This window comes from Syngnathoides biaculeatus, chromosome 7 (assembly GCF_019802595.1).
Source record: "Syngnathoides biaculeatus isolate LvHL_M chromosome 7, ASM1980259v1, whole genome shotgun sequence".
NCBI lineage: Eukaryota > Metazoa > Chordata > Actinopteri > Syngnathiformes > Syngnathidae > Syngnathoides > Syngnathoides biaculeatus.
The window spans coordinates 22,557,509-22,578,196 of record NC_084646.1 but is presented as its reverse complement, the minus strand read 5'-3'; the positions used below and the strand labels follow the sequence as shown (position 1 = coordinate 22,578,196).

The following is a 20,688-nucleotide window of genomic DNA, read 5'->3' as shown; positions in this document are numbered from 1 at the left end:
AACCGATTTCCGCAATTATTGGTTCAATTATAAGCTCAAGAAATTTGAATGACTTGATCTCAGGGTTCTTAGCAGGAGGAAAAACATCTGGAACTCAGGAAAGGGTGAATCTGAATTCCTATTTCACGTTTACTGAGGCAGCACAAAGCCAAGTTTAAATCTAAAATGCTAGAAAAATTGTTTTTTGGCAAAATGTCCCTTCAAAAAAAAAAAAAAAAAAAAATATATATATATATATAAAGTATAAAGTATAACTAGTACTTTTTGCAGAATAGTAAATAATCATAGTATCACACCCTCTCTGACAAGACCAATCAAGACTGAGCATTACTATATTTGTAAAGACAGAAGTGTTGATGCAGTATTTGTACTGGATCGGATTACATGGTGCTGGTTTCTGTCAGGTTAGAAATCATGGAGGGGTCTGAAATTTTCATCATAGGTGCATGTCCACTGTGAGAGAGATAATCTAAAAATCCAGAAATCACAATATCTGAATTTTTTAATGATTTATTTGTGTGATACAGCTGCAAATAAGTATTTGAACACATGAGAAAACCAATGTTAATATTTGGTACAGTAGCATTTGTTTGCAATTACAGAGCTCAAAAGTTTCCTGTAGTTGTTCACCAGGTTTGCACGCACTGCAGGAGGGATTTTGGCCCACCCCTACACACAGATCTTCCCTAGATCAGAACTCCAAAGATTTTCTATAGGGTTTAGGTCTGGAGAGTGGCTAGGCCACACCAGAACCTTCATATGCTTCTTACGGAGCCACTCCTTGGTTTTCCTGGCTGTGTGCTTCAGCTCATTGTCATGTTGAAAACCACGACCTATCTTCAATGCTCTGACTGAGGGAAAGAGGTTGTTTCGCAAAATCTAACAATATATGGCCGCAGCCATCCTCTCTTGAATACAGTGCCGTCGTCTTGTCCCATGTGCAGAAAAACACCCGCATGCTGCACAGTAGGGATGGTGTTCTTGGGATGGAACTCATCATTCGTCTTCCTCCAAACACAGTTAAATTAATTATGACCAAAAAGTTCCATTTTGGTCTTATCTGACCACAAAACTTCCTCCCATGACTCCTCTGTATTATCCAAATGGTCATTGACAAACTTAAGATGGGCCTTGACATGTGCTGGTTTAAGCAGGGGACCCTTTCGTGCCATGCATGATTTCAAACCATGATGTCTTAGTGTATTACCAACAGTCACCTTGGAAACGGTGGTCTCAGCTCTTTTCAGGTGATAGACCAAGTCTTGTCGTGTAGTCCTGAGCTGATTCCTCACCTTTCTAAGGATCATTGAGACTCCACGAGGTGATATCTTCCATGGGGGTCCACTCCAATTGACATTGACAGACATGTTTAGTTTCTTCCATTTTCTAATGACTGCGCCAACAGTGCACCTTTTTTCACCAAGATGCTTGGCAATTTTGCCGTAGACCTTAACAGCAATGTGGAGTTGTACAATTTTGTCTCTGGTGTCTTTGTATAGCTCTTTGGTCTTGACCATGTTGCAAATTGGAGTCTTACTGATTAGTATGGGGTGGACAGGTGTCTTTATACAGCTAACGACCTCACGCAGGTGCATCTGATTCAGGATAATACATGGAGTGGAGGTGGACTTTTAAAGGCGGACAGGTCTTTGAGGGTCCGAATTCTAGCTGAAAAACTTATTTGCAGCAGTATCACACAAATAAAAAAAATAAAAATATCATACATTGTGATTTCTGGATTTTTCTGTTTAGATTATCTCTCTCACAGTGGACATGCACCTGCAATGAAAATTTCAGATTCCTCCGTGATTTCTAAGTGGGAGAACTTGCAATATGGTGGGGTGTTCAAATACTTTTCTTCACTGTATACACAGTATGCGTTCCAGATGAATGACATGAAAATTAAGAGAACGTCGTCACAGTACAACACTTCCAGAATTTATAATGTATCTTGCTCTCTTGCTGAGTAAATTAGTCAGTCAGTTTAATGTACATTAAGACTTGAAAACATTTTTTTTTCTTCTCAGTTATCTTACAGTAAAATATAAACAGAATAAGAACTAGTTAAAAGGCCTCTGAGGTAAAGAAAACATTTAAAAGCTGCTAAATGACTTAATATAAATGGAACAAAGTAAAGTACATTTTTGTGTCAGAGTAACATTTGATACAATCTCCACAATTTCACAACCCTAATACAAATGCACAGTATCTTTTTACATTAACATTACATGATGAGGGAAAAAAAATATTTCTTTGATATAAGCCTCCTTGTGATGCAACAGGTTAATAAGTGTTGATATTTTTAATGTTATACTCTTTTATAAATAATTTTTTTTATGAATATGCATTTGTATCCCCTTAATGATGATAAAATAAAAAGTTTGTTTTGGGTGTTCTCATCAAACCATGGCATTCAAGTATTTATGAGTTATGTATTCCTCATATAATGAATTATATCCATGACATCGGGGAAAGGGAAAACTACAGGAAACACTATGTCTCAGTAATAAAGCCTACTGCGGGAAAAATTAGAGAAAGATGCAATGATATCTGTTCATCTTAGAAGAAAATATGTAAAACTCCCCATGCATTCAGAGAATGGGCTCTGTGTCATTCCATCTCACAAGTGCATCTTTCCACCTGAAAGGCACAAAAGTTACAGCACGTTAGCGCAAGTTCTTACTTCCGCCAACACATTCTCCCTGCATGTCAGACGTCTACTGTTTTGGACATTTAAACGATTCCACAACAACTAAACTGAAGCCAAGACAATCTACTAGTTTACTACAAGTGTCAAGCCCATTTATCGGATGTCTTGAGGAAATTACCGAGTGGTATGGGGTGCGTTAAATATTTGCAATCACAAATCCTTATTTAAGTGGTTAACACGGAGTACGTACGGTCTACCCATGGACTCCGTGATTGTGAAACAAAACAATAGCCAATTGGGAAGAGACGAAGTTTGTACGCCACAATAAAAAGGGCAAGGTGAAGATTTTGCAACCACTATGTGATTCTGGGACAAGCTACGTTATCCTTGCTTCTTCCATTTCTTCTAGTCTGTTTTTGTCCATATTTTCCAGCAGTGTGGATCCCATGTGGCACAATGCCACCTCTAAGAAGTCAGTTTAGGTACTAAAACAAACATTGTTACAAGTGTTGTGTGCTGTGGTGGTCATCTTGAGTACACCTCCGTCAAAGAGTGGTAATAGATGGATCTCACACGTTTAAAAAAAAAAAAATCGTTGGTGTGTATTCTGCTTTAAATGCAAATAGAGGCTAGCTCACCTTGTTCGAATACAGAGTTCCAAAGGAGGAATTAAATCCCCGTCCACATTCTGACAACTGACCGATGATTTGCTGACAGCTAGAAACGGAGAGAAATCACTTAATTAATTATCCCCCACAAAACTGTTGTGAAAGCAAAGTGCAGTGAACACTCTGTCCCCGTTTTCAAGCAAATCAGATTTCGAATGAAAATTACGTGATTTTTTTTTTGCTTCTGATTTCGAACGAAAATCCAGTACTCAAACGCCCCTGAAAAAAAGCCAGAAATAACATAACGTGGGCATTCAGACCAGCTGACCCACAGTGTACTTGTTGTGGTGTATGACGCAGCCTCTGTACGCAGACGCGTCCCAGGAGCTACATTTACTGACTGTTTTTTTTCCCTATTGAGGACCATTAACCCCCAATCATGGCTCCAAAGAAGTGACACTAGTTAAGTTCTTTGGGAAGGAAAATAACTTCCAGGGGTCGAATCACCCCCACCAAAGAAATTTGATCGTTTATAGTTTTGCATTGCTTGTTTCCTGTGAACTTTAATAATGCTCTGTTCTATTAGCATTTCTGCATTTTTTTTTCCCCCCAAAGATTTCATTAACTCAAGTTACGAGTTGTTTTTGTATGTCACTTTTTGTAAAAAAAACTAATTTCTATGCTTTTTTTCCCCTCATTATTGCTTGTTTAAAGTTATTCTCCACTTTTGTTCATTAAAAAAAAAAGTTTACAAGGTCTGCCGAGGTACTACAGATATTGCAATGCACTCCCAGCCTAACCTACTTGACTACTAAAGCATACATTTTAAGCAAAAAATAAATACATTTCATTATAAAAAGTACTTCAATTATACATGTATTTCTACTATGCAGTTTATTATAGGGAAAAGCTTAAAAAATGCTTTAAAAAGCCCATTTTTCAGGCTTGGAATGCATTATTTCTTTTTCCATTAATTCTAATGGAAATATCGATTCAGATTTCAAACAAATCCCTTCTCCAACCGCCTTCAGGAATGTATTGTGATCGAGAACCAAGGTTGTACTGTAGTGTATTTGGTAAGCCTCAGCGCACAATCCAAAAATTAAAAAAAATAGAGTAGAAAATTGTAAAAATGTCTCATAAAGGGGAGCTTTGATAAAGATTAACTATGCTGAAGAGTATTCGCCTCTCTTGTAGAAAGTCTTCCAAAAGGAAAAGTAAATGTTAAAGTTGTCCAAGTTGCTGTTAACATGCTGTGGGATAGACCAAGCAGGACCATCATAGTGAAAACCTGCAAATTGTAAAAATCCTCAAATAAGCAGACGTCACCTAAAAAGAGAATTAAAGCATGACTATACCACAAACTATCCCAAAACACTTTGGAAGAGACTCTTAGTATTTGTAATACAAACAGTATTTTTCCATGGAAAATCCCCCCCCCACCAAAAATCTATGAATGGGTGAATCTGCAAATGCCAAACCACAAATATGTCATCTTCCACTGCATCTCAAGACACATTCATCATGAAAACAAACAAAAATGTTTACTCACAGATAGTAAGCCGGATCTCTTCCTGCTGATTGGCCAGTCCATCATAGTAGTAGAGGTCAAACTCCAGACCTTTGTCTGGATTTGTTATCAGCTCCCCCTGGAGGCCAAACAGGACACTGAAGTGGCTTTCACTGCACACAACCCAGATGGGGAAAAGGGGGTTCTTGAGATAGTCTCCAACCTGGGGAAAAAAAAAAAAAAAGACAAAACACAGATCCAGATAGATCAAGAGGAGTATTATGTTTGAAGTGCTAAGTGCTGCTCTTATGAAGCCTTTTATAGGAACATTAACGTAATCACAGACTTGATTACAACAATTGAAATATCTCAAAATGCATTCTTGCATCGTTCACTACTTGATTACAGTGAGCTAACAATAACTGGCCACTATTCATATGATTTTTAAGACATTTATGATAGAGAAAATGTTTCACATTTTATAACTGAGGCTAAATCAAAAGTGGAAGTGGTAAAATGTATGATTCTCAAATGCCAAGGGAAGACATATCCACACGACAATATTTTGAATTTCAGTGGAATGTTCAGGACTTTGGTGTGGCAGATGGCGAATGAGTGACTATGGTTCACCTTAAAGACATTGTAATGTTCGAACAGAGACAGAAGGCCAATGTTACAGTGTGCTTTGATTCCCTTAAGCAGTGTAGAGCTAGTGTTGCCAGAGTCCAGCTCCATGTTGCCGTCAAACACGTTAGAAACTGCTTGTCCCACCAGCAACAGGTTGACAAGCTCCTAGTGAAACACAAGCACAAAGGCAAGAAGACAAACTACAAATGGGAATTGAATGGCCCCTAGCAGGGGAAAGGTACTGTATGTGACAGGAGCATGATTGAAAAAGTAGTATACCCAAAAATGTTTGTTCCAGATTTGTGAAATGTATGAAAAAAATAGTTAAGAAAATGTTTTTTTTTTTTCCATCCAATGATGAATTAGTAAATCATTGCACTTAAAAAAAAAGAAGTCTCCATTTTTTTTTATAGTTGTTCATTCATCATCTATCCATCCATTTTCTCACATGGGTCGCGGGAGTGCTGGAGCCTATCCCAGCTGACAACGGACAGGAGGCGGGGTACACCCTGAACTGGTTGCCAGCCAATCGCAGGGCACATGGAGACAGACAACAGTCGCACTCACAATCACACTTAGAGGCAATTTTGAGTGTCCAGTCAATGTTGCATGTTTTAGGAATGTGGGAGGAAACCGGAGTGCCCGGAGGAAACCCACGCAGGCACGGGGAGAACATACAAACTCCACACAGGGAGGGCTGGGATTCAACCCGGGTCCTCAGAACTGTGAGGCCAACACTTTCCAGCTGGTCCACCATGCCTCCTATTCATCATAATAACAATGGAACCATGATTTATGCTCTCTAATAGAAAATGCACTATGGTGGCCGACTGGTTAGAATAGGTGTGCTCAATGTGTCGATCGCGATAAGTTTCGGTCGATCGCGATGGCGTGCTGAGGAGGAAAAAAAAAAAAGACAGTAGCAGTATTTTTGTTTTTAACTTTAGCTCACCGCGCATGTGCAAGCAACGGCAGCACAGGAAAACTCGCCGTCAGTGAGTTCCTCCCTATTTTAAGCTCTCTCTTAAGAAATCTTAAACATGAGTATGGATGCTGCAGTAAAGAAGATAAAAATGTATCACTTTCATAGGGAATGGGAGGCGGACAAATTTTTCGAAGTACGTTTGCCTCATCTGCCAGTGTAGTGAAATGTGGAGCGACATTTTCGAACTGTTTTTGGAAAATACGACACCGACATTCCGCCGAAAAGAAAGCTGAGCATGAGAAAAATTAAACTAAAATCCCAACTGGCCGCACAGAAGTCACTTTTCACAAAATATAGTTCAACAGTGAAAGCCGCCACTGGAACATCGTTTCCGGGTTCGTCACATCATCGTTAATAACAAGAAGTCCTTCCAAGACGAGGTTTTAAAAATAAAGCGTAAATATCTTCAATGAACTCTCTGCACCTGTAAGGAGTACCGTTACATGGCGCTGTGAAGCCATGGCTGATGTGTGGAAGGACATCTCAGATTGTGTTTCTTACTGCAGTTGGACGAATCCACTGACGTAAGTGACACAGTCCATGTATGCATTTTCATTTGAAACAAATTCCTGTGCTGATAATGTAACTCGAATTTCGTTGCAAGTCGGATTTCACTATTAAAGTCACAATTTACATCAAAATACTTTGTATAAAAAACAAATACATTGAAATAAACAAATATGATGATGTACTTAGCATTACTGTCGAGAGGTGGACGGAGAAGAGGAAGGGGAAGCTGTGCTTAGTTATTGCAAGGAACATAGTCCTCAATCCTTTCGATAAGTATCAAAGAACATTGTTTTATGATCACTGTATCCGACATAGGAACGGAATCCTTCACATATGCTAAATCTGTCTATAAAGGTCAAGTGTCGTCAAACGGATGATTTTTGGTATATTAATGAAAAACCCACAGCCAATATGGTCCCATGTGTTTTTTTCACCACAAAACATGATTTTGACGTATACAGCTTTTTGTAACTCCCGCCATGAAAATCCTCTCAGGGATTTGTTTTCGAGAAGAAGCTGGAAGTGACGTAAAGGACAGCGGCGCCCCTTGTGGACTCGTTTGTTTTCATTATTTGTACCTCCGGGAAGGTAGCTCGTTGTTCCTTCGTGTTAGCCAAAATGCCGGATCATTGCATTGCTGGACATTGCTTGAACACTCGGGAGAATGGAATTACCCTTCATAAGTTTGAAAGAGACCTTGTTCGTTGTGAAAAATGGATTGCACGGGTGCAGAGGATGAGAGCTTTGTGGGTTCCAAATAACAGGTAGGTGTGTATACAGCTACTTGGAAGAAGAAAAAAAAAAAAAAAAAAAAAAAAAAATTTGGAGCGGACCACGTAATCGGTCGGCCTCATAATGTAGCAAAAGATCCGGGTATGAAATGTGTTGATGTGCGCATACAGCTACTAAAAAAAAAAAATAATAGTTTGGGGTGGACCACGTAATCGGTCTCTCTCATAACGCAACAAAAGATGATGTATGAAATGTGTCGATGTGCGCGTCGCCCAGCCAACAGTGTCTCACTCAGCCTCGTCTCGATAGTGTTCATCGCGTACTGCGGCGACTTTGAACATACCCCTAAAAAGCAGAATAGCTCGGCTCCACCTCCTCCTTTTATATCACCATGGGCAGCTAAACTCAGCCACACCGCTGAGGCACAGGCGGTCACAGCTTCTGCGAAGGCTGTGTGTCGGGCTTTGAGATGGGGGCGGCTCTGAAGAACCCAGCCGAGAATGCGTTGCTCAGTCGCGTGCGCGCATAAAGCGCCCCGGCTCAACTGTGAACACCCCCTTAAAGCAGCACCGGTCGGCTCTGTCATAAGCCACACCGGCCGGCTCCGATGAGCCGCAATGGCTCAACTCCGCCGTCGAAGTGTATCGGACAGAATGCGGTTTGGCCGTGATCGGATATCATCTGAATATGGCTCGAAACAGTGTAATATTGCCCTGAGGGCTCGAAACAAGAGTGTAATATTGCCCCGGTAACTTCACTCGCTTGTGTGATGTTGTCCTTTTCGAAAAGAGCTTCGGTGTCAGAAGGGGTGTCGGAAAAATCTGAATATTTCTGTTGTTCGGCTTCCGTAGTAGCAGGCACTGGGCGTTTTCAACGGAGGAAGTGACGATGACGTCAAGGACAGAGGACGCGACTAATATGGCGACCACTTGGATGTCGAGGGACATTCAATTGCGCAACTTTGTGCATGGATGACGCATTCTCCGCTCACTTTTTCTTTTCATATAGACATTGAAGTGAATACTGTTATGTATTTTTCATTACAAGATCTATTTTAGAATGTTTATAGGGATGACAGTTCCACTTTAATAATTGTCATCACGGTCGACCGACTGAAGCCTTGGTGGTGGTGTGTCTCTCCTTTCTCCGATCTTTTTATGAAATTGAGCTTTGTTTCTATGGTAATGGATTTTCTTTTGGCTGCACAAGAGTTACTCAAAGACAGAGCTTTCTTCTTTGGGGCGATAATGTGTAAAAAGGAGGTCAAGAAATGTGAAGATACTCCTGGCGCACAAACAGAGACAAGCATTAGCCACACAAAATGGTGGACGGACGTTGTAAAGTCGAAACGTCTTGGGTCGAGAATGTCTTAACCCGAGGACTCCCTGTATTTTAAAATATCTGTTAATTTCCAGGAAATCTACCTGGATGCTAACAAGTCGCCAATGACAAGTTATTTCTCTAAAAAATGTTATATTTTTACGCTCAGGTCACATTCAAGAAAAGTTTTTGTGTTTGATTTTAAAATAACATTTCATTAATAAAATCAAATACTATGGTTGTCATCAAGTGTGGTACTTGGTATTGGTGAGTATGTATTCAAATGTAAATCCTTGTACTTCTATTTTGTAAAAAAAGTGGTACGTGTGTGTCCTAATTTAGAATTACAGTGGAACCTTAATATAATGGACAATTAGTGGGGAGGGAAGTCAGTTAAATCATATTGTCCGTTAATTGAAGCAATTTTTTGTGGCCTCACACACAGAGAATACAATATTGTTTTACACTTTTTGGTGAGCTAAAAACACACAAAGTAGAAAAGTATCATAAATTGATATAAAAAAGGCGATAATTTGTTTTAGGTTTATCCAAACTTACCTCACTGCTGCATAAAAGGGGTGATTTTTATTCTAACGGAATACCATTTTCTGTCCATTAAACCTGAAGTCTGATAAATCAAGGTTGTATTGCATATATAATAATCACTAAACCTCCTAATAGTTTTTTCATACCTGAGTACAGTAGCCATGAGCTCCAATAAGTGTGGTGGTAACTTCGTCCATATCCTCTCTAGTTCTGACAAAAGAAAAACAAATGTTTATATAATTTAACAATGAACTTTAAACTAAGAGGTGTCTTTTGTACTCTAAATGTATGCATTTTGGTTTTTCCATACTTATCAACTGAACGAGACAAGACGGCAGATATGGTCAGCAACAGACATCCCAGCTCCCCTGTTTCAAACTGTATGAATAATACAGAGCAATAATAGTATGTAAGTATATTTCAAGAGGACACAGAGGACAATGATGAAAAAAAAAAATTGAACTCTTAGATCCCCTTTACAAAGTACATCTTTCAGTTCAGAGTCATTATATAGCAGTTAAATGGATACAGATGATTCAGAATGGGCCTTCTGTTTTTTTGCATCTTGTGACTTCTGGTCTTTGGCTCTACAATGTCAACACTAAACAACACTGTGCATTCGCCGCTACATATCATTGCTCCATACTGTTGTTCCTGTCTTTGTATATTTATCATATAATATGGCAATGTCACATAGGTTTATTATGTGGCATTTGGGTGTAAAAATGGCTCAGGCAGCGGCAAGAGGGTTTTTTTTGGGGTTTTCCAAGTGAAAAAGGAATACATGACCACTGGATGGGGGGGGGGGGGGATCAATCCAGAGTTGGGAGATCAAGTTTATCATCTATACAGAAAAGTATCATTTTCAGTCCGCTTTAATGTTGGCATCCAGTTTACCTTAAAGTATCTTAATTAATATGTCTGCTAATCAACTAGTCAGAAGGTTATGTGTCAGGCTTGTAAAGTGGTACTATTGCTGTAGTATTGGAGCATTGTTACGAGTACTGTTGTGTATGTGTCTTGTTGCTTCGTCGAATCCCCGAGCGAGCTCTGTCTGTCTTCATTGTAATGGAAGAAATATTTGGCATTTTTCTTAAAAACTATTGCCCAAAACTGTGTGATGTGAAAAACAGTACACTGTATTAAAACTTGCTGCAATTCTTTATCTGTTGTGTATTTTAATGGAAGAATGTCGGGGACCTTTCCATTTTGGGAAGAAACTTGGGAAATGTTTTAAATTGTGAAAAGATGCATAGAGCTCCTTTAATTGGAAAGGTGAACTGAGTGAAGGGAGACAACACGGGAGATCTCTCACCTGCTCAATATGTTGTTCCAGTAACAACTGCAGGTCTGTAATACTGTCCACTGTAAAACAGCTGATCTAACAAAAAAGACAGGGCAAGAACAGATGCTCATTAAAAGTAAACTTACAGTAGAAACCATGTGAAAGCAGAAGTAACGAGAACTTTTTTTCTCTACGATAGTTCCACTATAGTTTCATCTATCCATTTTCTATAACAAATGTCTTCATTGATTGTGGAGTACAATTTCGTTTAGATTTTCAAAGGCAACTTCACAGAGAATTTTTCAATACAATACTCTCATTTTTCAATGTGAGTTATTGCTAACGAGTCGTGCGTAGCATGAACTGTCCATAGGCCCCTTTACAGTGTTTTAATTATAGAGTGATGTTTTTTAACGCTCCACAGGACTTCGTGGGACGCACAACTGCTTTTGAAGTATATGTAAATATTTTTAAATCTTGTGTTCAAAAAAAGTCCTTTTTTCCCCATAATGTGATAAGACATAACATAATAGACTTTTCATAAAATCATCTTAATGAAAAGGGCATTTTAAATGTTGGAATTTGATTTTCTTAGTCGAGCTCGTCTTTAAATGCTAAATAAGATTATGACTTGCCCATCTTTTAACTGATACTATGGAGAAAATGTTGATCTTATATTGGCTTTTTCCCCACTGATGAGTTCTGGTGCCTCTAATTTAAATTTTAGTTTAACCCTGAAGTGGTTGCCAGCCAATTGACCCCTCCGTGGATATTGCGCAATCCGCGTCACTGACCAATCAGAGGCCAGAGATCTGCATAAACCAAAGCCCGTTTTTGCTCCCGCCATTTTCTCAGACAACATTGCATGGTCCAGTATATGTTTAGTTAGCGTTTTATCGCGTATTTGGGTTATTGAACAAAAAATATGGTTAAGAGGTGTAGTCACGGACTTTGCAATAGTGACGACAGGTATCCTGAAAGGCTAGTTGGTGGAGTTCGATTCGTACCCTTTCCAAAACCTAAGACCCAGTACCAAAAATGCCTTCGATGGATCAAACTTTGTGGAAGACCGCATCATCAACTAAATCCATCTAATATCAACCAGAACACGTTTGCACGAAGGTATGCCCTATATTTGATTTTCAATACATGTCTCGTGTAAATGAATTCGAAGTTCTTCGCTACCATAACACTGCTGCGTGTGAACGATTGACACACTTATTCTTTGTTGAGCGATATTTAGCGATGATCGGACTGCACAAACGTATTGATTTCTTGCTGACTCGCGGCCAGAATCTTAACCAGACTGTGTTTGCACGAAGATATGCCCTAAATTTGATTTTTAATACACGTCTCATATAAATGAATGAGACGTTCTCCGCTAGCATAACATTGCTACGTGTGAATGATTGAATGAAATCAGAAGCATGGCGTCTCTCTCAGTTAAGAATGTATTGTATTTAGAATCTATAATATATCGTTGATTTGAATGAAATGAGAAGCATGGAGTCTGTCTCAGTTCAGAATATATTGTATTTGCCATTTTTACTGTTTGTCTTACGTCAGCGCACGTGGCGTGACGTCACTTCAGGAGGCGTGGTAAAGTGCCCTGTACGGAGGGGTCAATTGCAGGGCACATGGAGACAGACAACTATTCCCACTCACAATCACACCTAAGGGCAATTTAGAGTGTCCAATTAATGTTGCATGATTTTGGGATGTGGGAGGAAAGCAGAGTGCCTGGAGGAAATCCACACAGGCACTGGGAGAACATGCAAACTCCACAGAGGCGGGGCCGGGATTTGAACCCTGGTCCTCTAACTGTTAGGGCAACGCTCTAACATGTTGGTTCACTGTGTCATCTAAATATAGGTAATTATATTGTGTCATAAAATTAGCAAAATAAGTGCTGACTGTGGCCCGTGGCTCAGGTGGTAAAGCATTGGCCTCACAGTTCTGAGGTCCCAGGTTCAATCGTGGACCCGCTTGTGTGGAGTTTGCATATTCTCCCCGTGCCTGCGTGGGTTTCATCCTGGCACTCCGGTTTCCATAAAAATCCAAAAACATGCAACATTAATTGGACAGTCTAAATTGCCCCGAGGTGTGATTATGAGTGCGGCTGTTTGTCTCAATGTGCCTTGCGATTGGCTGGCAACCAGTTCAGGGTGTACCCCGCCTCCTGTCCATTGACAGCTGGGATAGGCTCCGGCACTCCCTGTGACCCTCGTGAGGATAAACGGTGAAGAAAATGGATGGATGGATGGATGGATGGATGTGGCCCGTGGAGTAATGTGGCAGTGACCATTATTTCAAATCAATGTTGGGAATGTTTTGGGGCAACTAAGTGCTATGTAATGTTTCATATTCTGATTATTTCTGCAGTAGTGCTCACAGTACATCTGTGTTGTCACCCATATTGACGCTTGTGAAATTTTATTTGCAATTTGAATGTCTGCCTACACGGGTTGTTTTAAGTGTAACAATACACTATATAAAGTACTTGTCAACACCCCAACCCTCCAAAAGCTGTTGATCTTTGCATTCCTGTCTCCTGACTTTCACAAGACATAGGAAATCTGATTTAAAGATAAAAACATCTTGAAAGAATGAATACTCACCTCCTAGCTACGAACAAGTGGGTGAATACAGAAATTGTTTCCAAATGAATTTGAACAGAAATTAACAGCTTTTTCAGTTAAAACACATTTATACCTTTTCAAGGACACCTTCGGATTTGTAGTGTCTGCTGGAAGTGAAAAGTGTCCGTCCCGTGTTTCTGTTTTAAAGCAAAACAAGATGTAAAGCATTGAGTGACTGAGATGGTGGTCCATCATCAGGACGACTCTACGTTGTGCATTAGAGATAGAACAGTTACAGGTTGGGATTAAAGAGAATGAAAAAGTACCCCCTTACATTGCTACAGTGGCTTGCTTTTCCTCACCAGCCCTCCACAACACTTCAGCCATAGCTAAGACCAGACATTTTCTTCGAGTTGCATTTGATGGTCTTAAATGCCTGAGAACAAAGTTGCATTTGAGTGAAAAGAGAGCTTTTCTTGGTCATTGTATTGTTGACACCTAAGTACAAAAAGTCAGGTGGCTATGAACTGCAGGCTTATTTGCACTTGACATGCATTAGTAGTGAAAGACGTGATTTACACATTATATAATGCATAATACAATATATTGCCAAATATGGAAGGGAAGAGCAACATACTGAAGTCGTGCATTACAACTGGTTTTGCTTTCAAACAGAAGTTTCTTTAAAATAAAAGCTTGGATGGAAGCTAGAACACCACAAGGACCAGCCTAAAGAGAGACAACATATTAAGAACATAGTACAAAACTGATACTGTACATCTTGTGACAATCAAACCAAATGGCCACCTTTTTCTGCACCATTCCATATCTCAGGTCATGCATTTCAGAGAATGTGAAACCCTGATTTATCCATTCGGGAGTGAAACATTTGAGACTTGAGCCAAGGAGAACTAATTTCAATTCCTAAGGAGAGGCAAAAACTAAATAAATGAACAAATATATCTCCAGCTTTACACTAAAGATTGGTGTAAAACAACAACCGAGGCTGTGTGTCGGTCTATTGGGCGTGGGGTGTGGCTGCTCCGTGCAGTTGCTGTGTTCTCGAAGGACATTTTAGGTATTTCTGGCAGCTCATCGTCAATGTCATCTGAAAATAAAATAAATTAATGCGCACCATCAGCCAGGGCTGCTGAAAAAGTATCTTCAAATGCTTTATCAATCCATCCATCCATCCATCCAATTTCTATAGCACTTGGTAACAACAGGGCCGCAGGTTACAGTACATCTTTGATGAGTCACCAGCCGATTGCAGTACTAATATACACAAACAACTTGTCACATTAACACCTGAGGACAACTAGGAGTCTTCAATTATCCTCATGTGTATGTTTTTTCTTAATGCAAGCGGTAGCTGGAGTACAATGGTGCCATGAGATATGAGTGACCCAACTTACGAGTCTTAAGATATGAACTTTGTTTGCGCATTATTTTGCTTTGACTTGAGAAGAGATTTGAGATAAGAGCACTGTTAAGTGTCAAACTCAACTCACTTTAAGTCAAGTAGCAATTTGGCAGATCAATTCTTCTTCTTCTTCTTAAAAAAAAAAAAAAAAAAAAGAGACTTCAAGCTGCTTATCGTCACTCCCAATTGGATTTTACTGTCAAGCTAAACATCAAAAAAAGAATTACACTTTGTACATGTAAAACAACCACACAAGTTTCCCTCAGAATTATCTGATGGCTTAATCCTAACTAACATCGCAAAACGCCATAACCTAACTTGCAGATAGCAGCAGTGTTGTTGTGTTATAACACTTTCGGCAATAAATATTTGAACACAAAGTGGAGCAACATGTAAAAAGATAATATTCACAGGCATATACTATTTATTTTCTGCAAACAAAGACTAAAACTACTGCATCTTAATGAGGAGCTGTGATCCCCCTCCCAAGTAAAAAAAAAAAAAAAAAAAAAAAAAAAAAAAAAAGTTTGTAGTATACTGCCCCCAGGAAGCAAGGCATCCACACCAGAAGGAACATCACAATGTCCATTGAATTAAACAAAATTGTGCAAAACCTGTTTGATATACATTCAATTGTCAATGTATGTTTTTTGTAAAACATGATTATACCCATTGCTATTTTACTTATTAAAATACATAATACAAACTTTTGTTTTTTGTGAAGCACAAATTAATAGCTTTTGATTTGAAGATTTGAATCAGAGCTTCTCATTTGTATGGCAGATTTGCTAACAGTTAATCCTATGTGTGGTCCCTGAAAAAGATGTGGACGAATAAAAACTTACCTAACACCATCTCGGACAATATCATACTTGGTTGTGTCTTGGACATAACTCTGAGAGAAAGGACAGAATTATGAGCAGAAAAATAGTTTGACGACATGCAATTTAATTGAATGGGCTTACATTCTTCTGTTATTTCTATCTTGCCTGTCTTTCTCCAAGTTCTTCGGTGTTTCTGTAGCACTACTTGAGGATTTTTCTAAAACTTTTTGTTGTAAACTGTTCCCAGGCAGTTCATTCCGAGACTGCCTAAGCTCCTCCTCTTCGTTCCTGAACAGCAGCTGAGGCACACCCACTTTACGACTCTGCCTTTGTTTGGTTGACTCCTAAGACCCAACAGTAAAAGAAGATTGCACCATAAGAAAAGCGAATTGTTTTTGTTTAATTGGGTGTTACCTGAATAGTGCTGGTTATCGGTCCAGCCATCATGCCACGTCTGACCCGATTGAGTTGTCTCCTTTGAATTAGTTCATTGACGGGAGGCTTTTTTTCAGGTTCATTCATAGTAAAGCAACTGTTGTCATGCATAGACGTCGTATTAGATTGTCCGTTTTCATCTGCCGATCCACATAACCACGACTTGGTTTCACTGTGGCCCATGAGTCTCTCTCCATCAAGTGAAAATACTGCCATTTGAGAGGTGGATACTTCCTTGTCCTGTGATCTTTGAGCAAAATTCCATTTATTTTTCAGGCAAACAAAACACAAGTTTGTTTAAAAAAAAAAAAATGAAAAAAGTGGTTATGGTCTACCTTAATTTGATGCGGTCACCAGAATCAAAGGATATTGTGCTGTGTTCTAAGTTACTTTCATTCTTTTGTGATGGTGTTTTTGTAGGAGAGAGATCAAGTGAGCTGATTACAAAAGCAGACTGCAGAGAATCAGTTTCATCGCTTCTACAGGCCATCTTGTCATCATTGTGAACTTCAATGTGGTACTTGACAATAATTTCCAGCAAAGTTCTCAGAGGTGAACTACGAACCTGTAGTGACAAAAATGTCATTAGATGGTCAAGATGGTAAAACAATACAAATGAATGTAACCTGTGTTTTGTAATAGCAGAGGGGATAATTAGTCCGGCAGTAATAGAGGGATCAGATATGGGCATTTCTGTAGACCTACCTAATATGGAAAACAGCTTCACTGTCAGTTTTCTCTGGTTTCCTCCACCAGCCGAAAAACATGCATTAATTGGTCTAAAGTCTAAATTGCCCCCAGGTGTGATTGTGAATGCAAATGGTTGTTTGGCTCTATGTGCCCTGCGATTGGCTGGCAACCAGTTTAGGGCGGACCCCGCCTTCTGCCCGAAGATACCAGTTGGAATAGGTTCCAGCACTCCCGTGACCCTCGTAAGGATAAGGAGGTCAGATAATGGATAGATTTTGATAGAAGGGGATCTTTATTGAAAATCAATGGAGTTCACTCAAAAGTGAATTCCGAAAACCTTCCTTTTTTTAAGAAACATGTGAAACATTCACGTGGTTTTTTTTTTTTTTGTACTTCAAAGATCCCTTAGCATTTAATAAATTGAGCATTTTTTTTTTTTAATCATGCTTTCGAGACCTTTTGCTCCCTTGTCAGTTACCAGTCCATAAAAATGCGATATGTAGTGTGTGCCAAATGCTAGAGGTTTTTCTTTACCTTGTTTGCCCTGTACAGATCCTCAATGTGCAGTACTTGTCTCAAGTGGGATCTGTTGTTGATGCTGGACTGTGTGCGCGGATGCTCTTCATCCATGCAGGCAATGGTCCTCTTGAGTCCCTGTAGGTCGATTATACGTATACCGTTACCGGTGAACATCGGGATTGACGGATGATATATATATATAGCGTAATGATTTCCAACCACTGTTCATCTGGACATGGTGGGCAAGATCGTGCAGGAGGGATCATCACGTGTGCCACGGGAAAATATTCTATTTATTGGCTACATATAATGTACAGTAATAGCTTGACTTAATTTAATTTGTTCCGTGAAAAAACGCTCAACTGAATTTACATGTACCAGTAAATCATGTAAAATTTTTTCTACTGAAATAAATTGAAATACTATAACTGGGATCCATACAAGCCACCTAAAAATTCTACAAATTATTTGATTACCTTTTGAATGAAGAAAACTAGTGATGTATTGTAATATATACATATATACACAAATAAAGATAGATATTAATTTTAAACACAATCAACAAGATGATACATTGATTTCAAAACTCACTATTTAATTACCAAAGTAAAATAGTACATTAAAATAATGAGTTTCCTCCTGTGTGCCTTGGCCTCTTAGGGGCAGTGTGGCGATACAGACATGAAAAGAAGAAAGTCAAGATTGAATTTTACTAATATAACTTTTTTAAAGATTAGCATTAATATACTGCAATGCCTTTGAGTGTAATATCTGTCTATATGTGTTACTAAAGTCTTTTCTGAGTGAATGTTCATTTTCTCATAGTAAAGTCCTCCTCTGATGATAATTTTTGTTACCATCAACATAGTTTTTAAGTTAGCAAAAAGCTGACAATGTTTCTAAAACAAATTGTGTGTTGTATTTAAATACTGAATATATAATTTTTTTATTGTGTGTTTAGTTTTATACAAAAGTCCAACTGGGGTGTCAATAAACAGCTTGAAGCACGCTGAGGGAGGTCAGACTAAAATGTCACACACTTGCTCAAAGCAACAAAAGCGCTTTTACTAAACAGGAACTTGCACACACAAACAGCGCTGTTTGCCATATTTTGATTTTCCTTTGATTATAATGTTTTCTCTGATCACTAGAAGCCAAAATCATGATTAAATATCAATTAATCACCCAAACCAACTGTAAGTGCATTGGGGAAAGCTGTTTTAGTTTTACAACTCAAATTTTGGTTAGCAAAAAGAATTAAGGAACAGCTCAAAACTACCAAAAACTGTAAATTGGGGCACTCTTAAGTTAGCATATGAGTAGTGTGTCAGAAAAATTACATGACTGGTGTCACAAAATATATACTTCAAATCCAAACTACAAAGTACAAAAAAAAGTTATTCCTCACTGGAATTCAACAAACTTTTCCCAGTCTTCGATCCCACACCCTCATACACTCTGGGGACATTTCTTCTGGGATCTTCCATTGCTCCGTCATCAACAGCTTTGAGATGTTGTCCACATCTTTGAAACGGGTCCTCTTGATGATCCCTTTGTGCTTGAAAAAGAGCAGTTTTGGGGGTGCATGGGGTCACGCCAGGGAAGTTGCTCAGGAACTGTGATGCTCTTATCAGCCAGGAACTGCCAGCTGCTCAGCTTGTTGTGAGCAACTGTCTTGTTATAGTGAAGCACCTATGAGTTCTTCTGCCAAAAGTCTTGCCTCTTTGTCCAGAGAGAATGTTGCAATCGCCGCAGGATCTCTTTGGAGATGTGCTGGTTGATCGTCTGCCCACACTGATGGGGGAAACTTGTAGTTTGGATTTTAAATACATCTTTTATGACACACCAGTGGCGTAACACCCTGAAAAAAATTCATGCTCTCGACCTGTGTATTTACCTATCACCATGACTGCTATAATAAGTACGAAAAGACAACTACTCGTAGCTGTGTTTTTCTTTCCTGGAAGTCTCAGCTTTGTATTGAACTTTTGAGGCACTGATTTCATACTGTTAAATTGAGAGCAGTTCACTATAATTTCAAGATTGTGTAACAGTTGTTTGGTACCGTGCTGAGATTTTCTCTTGGCTCAAAGGCTGGTAAACAATGGTATGGTGAACTGGACAGATCAATGTGAAGTGGATAGTTGTGAGCATTTTTTAAAAAATATATATATATTGAAATTAAAATGATTCAGTGCTGATACTGGTGCCTATTCAATCGACAGCAATATTTTGTGAAAGAGGAGATGGAGAAAGTGGCAGATGGAAAACGGGATTGATTGAAAGAAGCGAGTGAACAAACACTTCACCTAGCATCACAACTCTTTAGCATGGCTACCCGTTCGTGGCTACAGGTGGTGTTTTCAATGCCTGGAGGCAGCGAACGTACCTTTCTGCTCAGATATTCCCGCACAAGGGACGCGGACACCTCCTCCACACAAATGGCCATCGTTGTGAGCAAAACAGAGCCAGCTTTGCTACAGCATAGCACGCAAGATGCGGCTGACTTCTGAGTCGTTCAGTGCCGATTTGCGTGATGTGTTAAATGACGCACACGCCTAATTTAACGTATTTTACAAAATCGAAAAAACAACCACAGTGATTAAAACCTCCGCCAAGAATAATGTTTAAAAAAAAAGAAAAAAAAGGGATGAGCGAAAGGTTCCATGGGCGGAGTTTCTGTGATGACGCAAAATTTTCGAACAACGTCTCAACAGGCAGCTCTGCCTGTCGCCATTCCGCGCTTTGGAAAATTGAACATGTCAGACTACTTATGTCAATAAGTATAATAATGCCTAAGTGTCTAAGAGCACGGAATACAGCTAGTAAGTGAACGTGCACTGCCAGCTACGTCCGGCTAAAGCACGCCCGCCTAGGTTACCATGGTGATGATACAACTTTTTAGACGGGGTATTATTGCGCAGTGTAAATTCAAACACTTGAGGGGAAATAGGACACTAAAGCAGCAGTAACGGATTTTTATTAATGCCTGTCGACATTTTTGGCAGCACATTTTGTAGCTCTGAATTTTCATCTTTTTTTTTTATAAACGTGAAATGTACATTTAATTATTTTTTTTTCAAAGAGTAAATTGATGAGAAAACAAGACTTATCTGACCATAAATTCTGTCCTTTTCCCACTGCTCCACACATAGGAAAGTCGGGCTAGGGGGGGAAGAGGGACAGTTGTACCGGGACGAGAAGCATTCCTGGAGTCCCTGGTGGACGGTGAGGGGTGCTGGGGGGTGGGGGATCTAACCCTCACAACACCATTTCTCCGGTTACTCTGACGTCCTCCCACATTCCAACACCATACATTTTGGGTTAATCGAATATTGTAAATTGTCCATACAGTTGACGTGAATGTGAGTGACGAGTTGTTGATAAGCCCGAGGACTCACTGGCAACCAGCCAATGGTGTGCCCCGCCTCTTGTCAAAGTAATT

The 20,688-nt window shown here is 39.4% G+C and overlaps 1 protein-coding gene across 5 annotated transcripts; it reads right to left on the bottom strand.

The window, feature by feature from the left end:
* Positions 1-1,916: 1,916 nt before the first annotated feature.
* Positions 1,917-20,688, bottom strand: mindy4 (MINDY lysine 48 deubiquitinase 4). 5 transcript variants are annotated; one of them, XM_061825723.1, is made up of 18 exons: positions 20,362-20,688; positions 17,259-17,378; positions 16,370-16,599; positions 16,014-16,281; positions 15,741-15,943; positions 15,621-15,670; positions 14,354-14,460; positions 14,160-14,276; positions 13,990-14,081; positions 13,687-13,788; positions 13,486-13,549; positions 10,804-10,869; positions 9,799-9,866; positions 9,635-9,698; positions 5,399-5,560; positions 4,811-4,991; positions 3,289-3,367; positions 1,917-2,640 (listed from the first exon to the last, which is right to left on the bottom strand). In XM_061825723.1, the coding sequence occupies exons 1-18, from the start codon at positions 20,362-20,364 to the stop codon at positions 2,592-2,594; spliced, it is 2,025 nt and encodes a 674-aa protein (XP_061681707.1). In that variant the 5' UTR covers positions 20,365-20,688; the 3' UTR covers positions 1,917-2,591. The 5 variants fall into 5 exon arrangements, with proteins under 5 accessions (XP_061681707.1, XP_061681706.1, XP_061681708.1 ...); XM_061825722.1 differs by lacking the exon at positions 20,362-20,688 and adding an exon at positions 19,633-20,108; XM_061825724.1 differs by lacking the exons at positions 5,399-5,560; positions 20,362-20,688 and adding an exon at positions 19,633-20,110.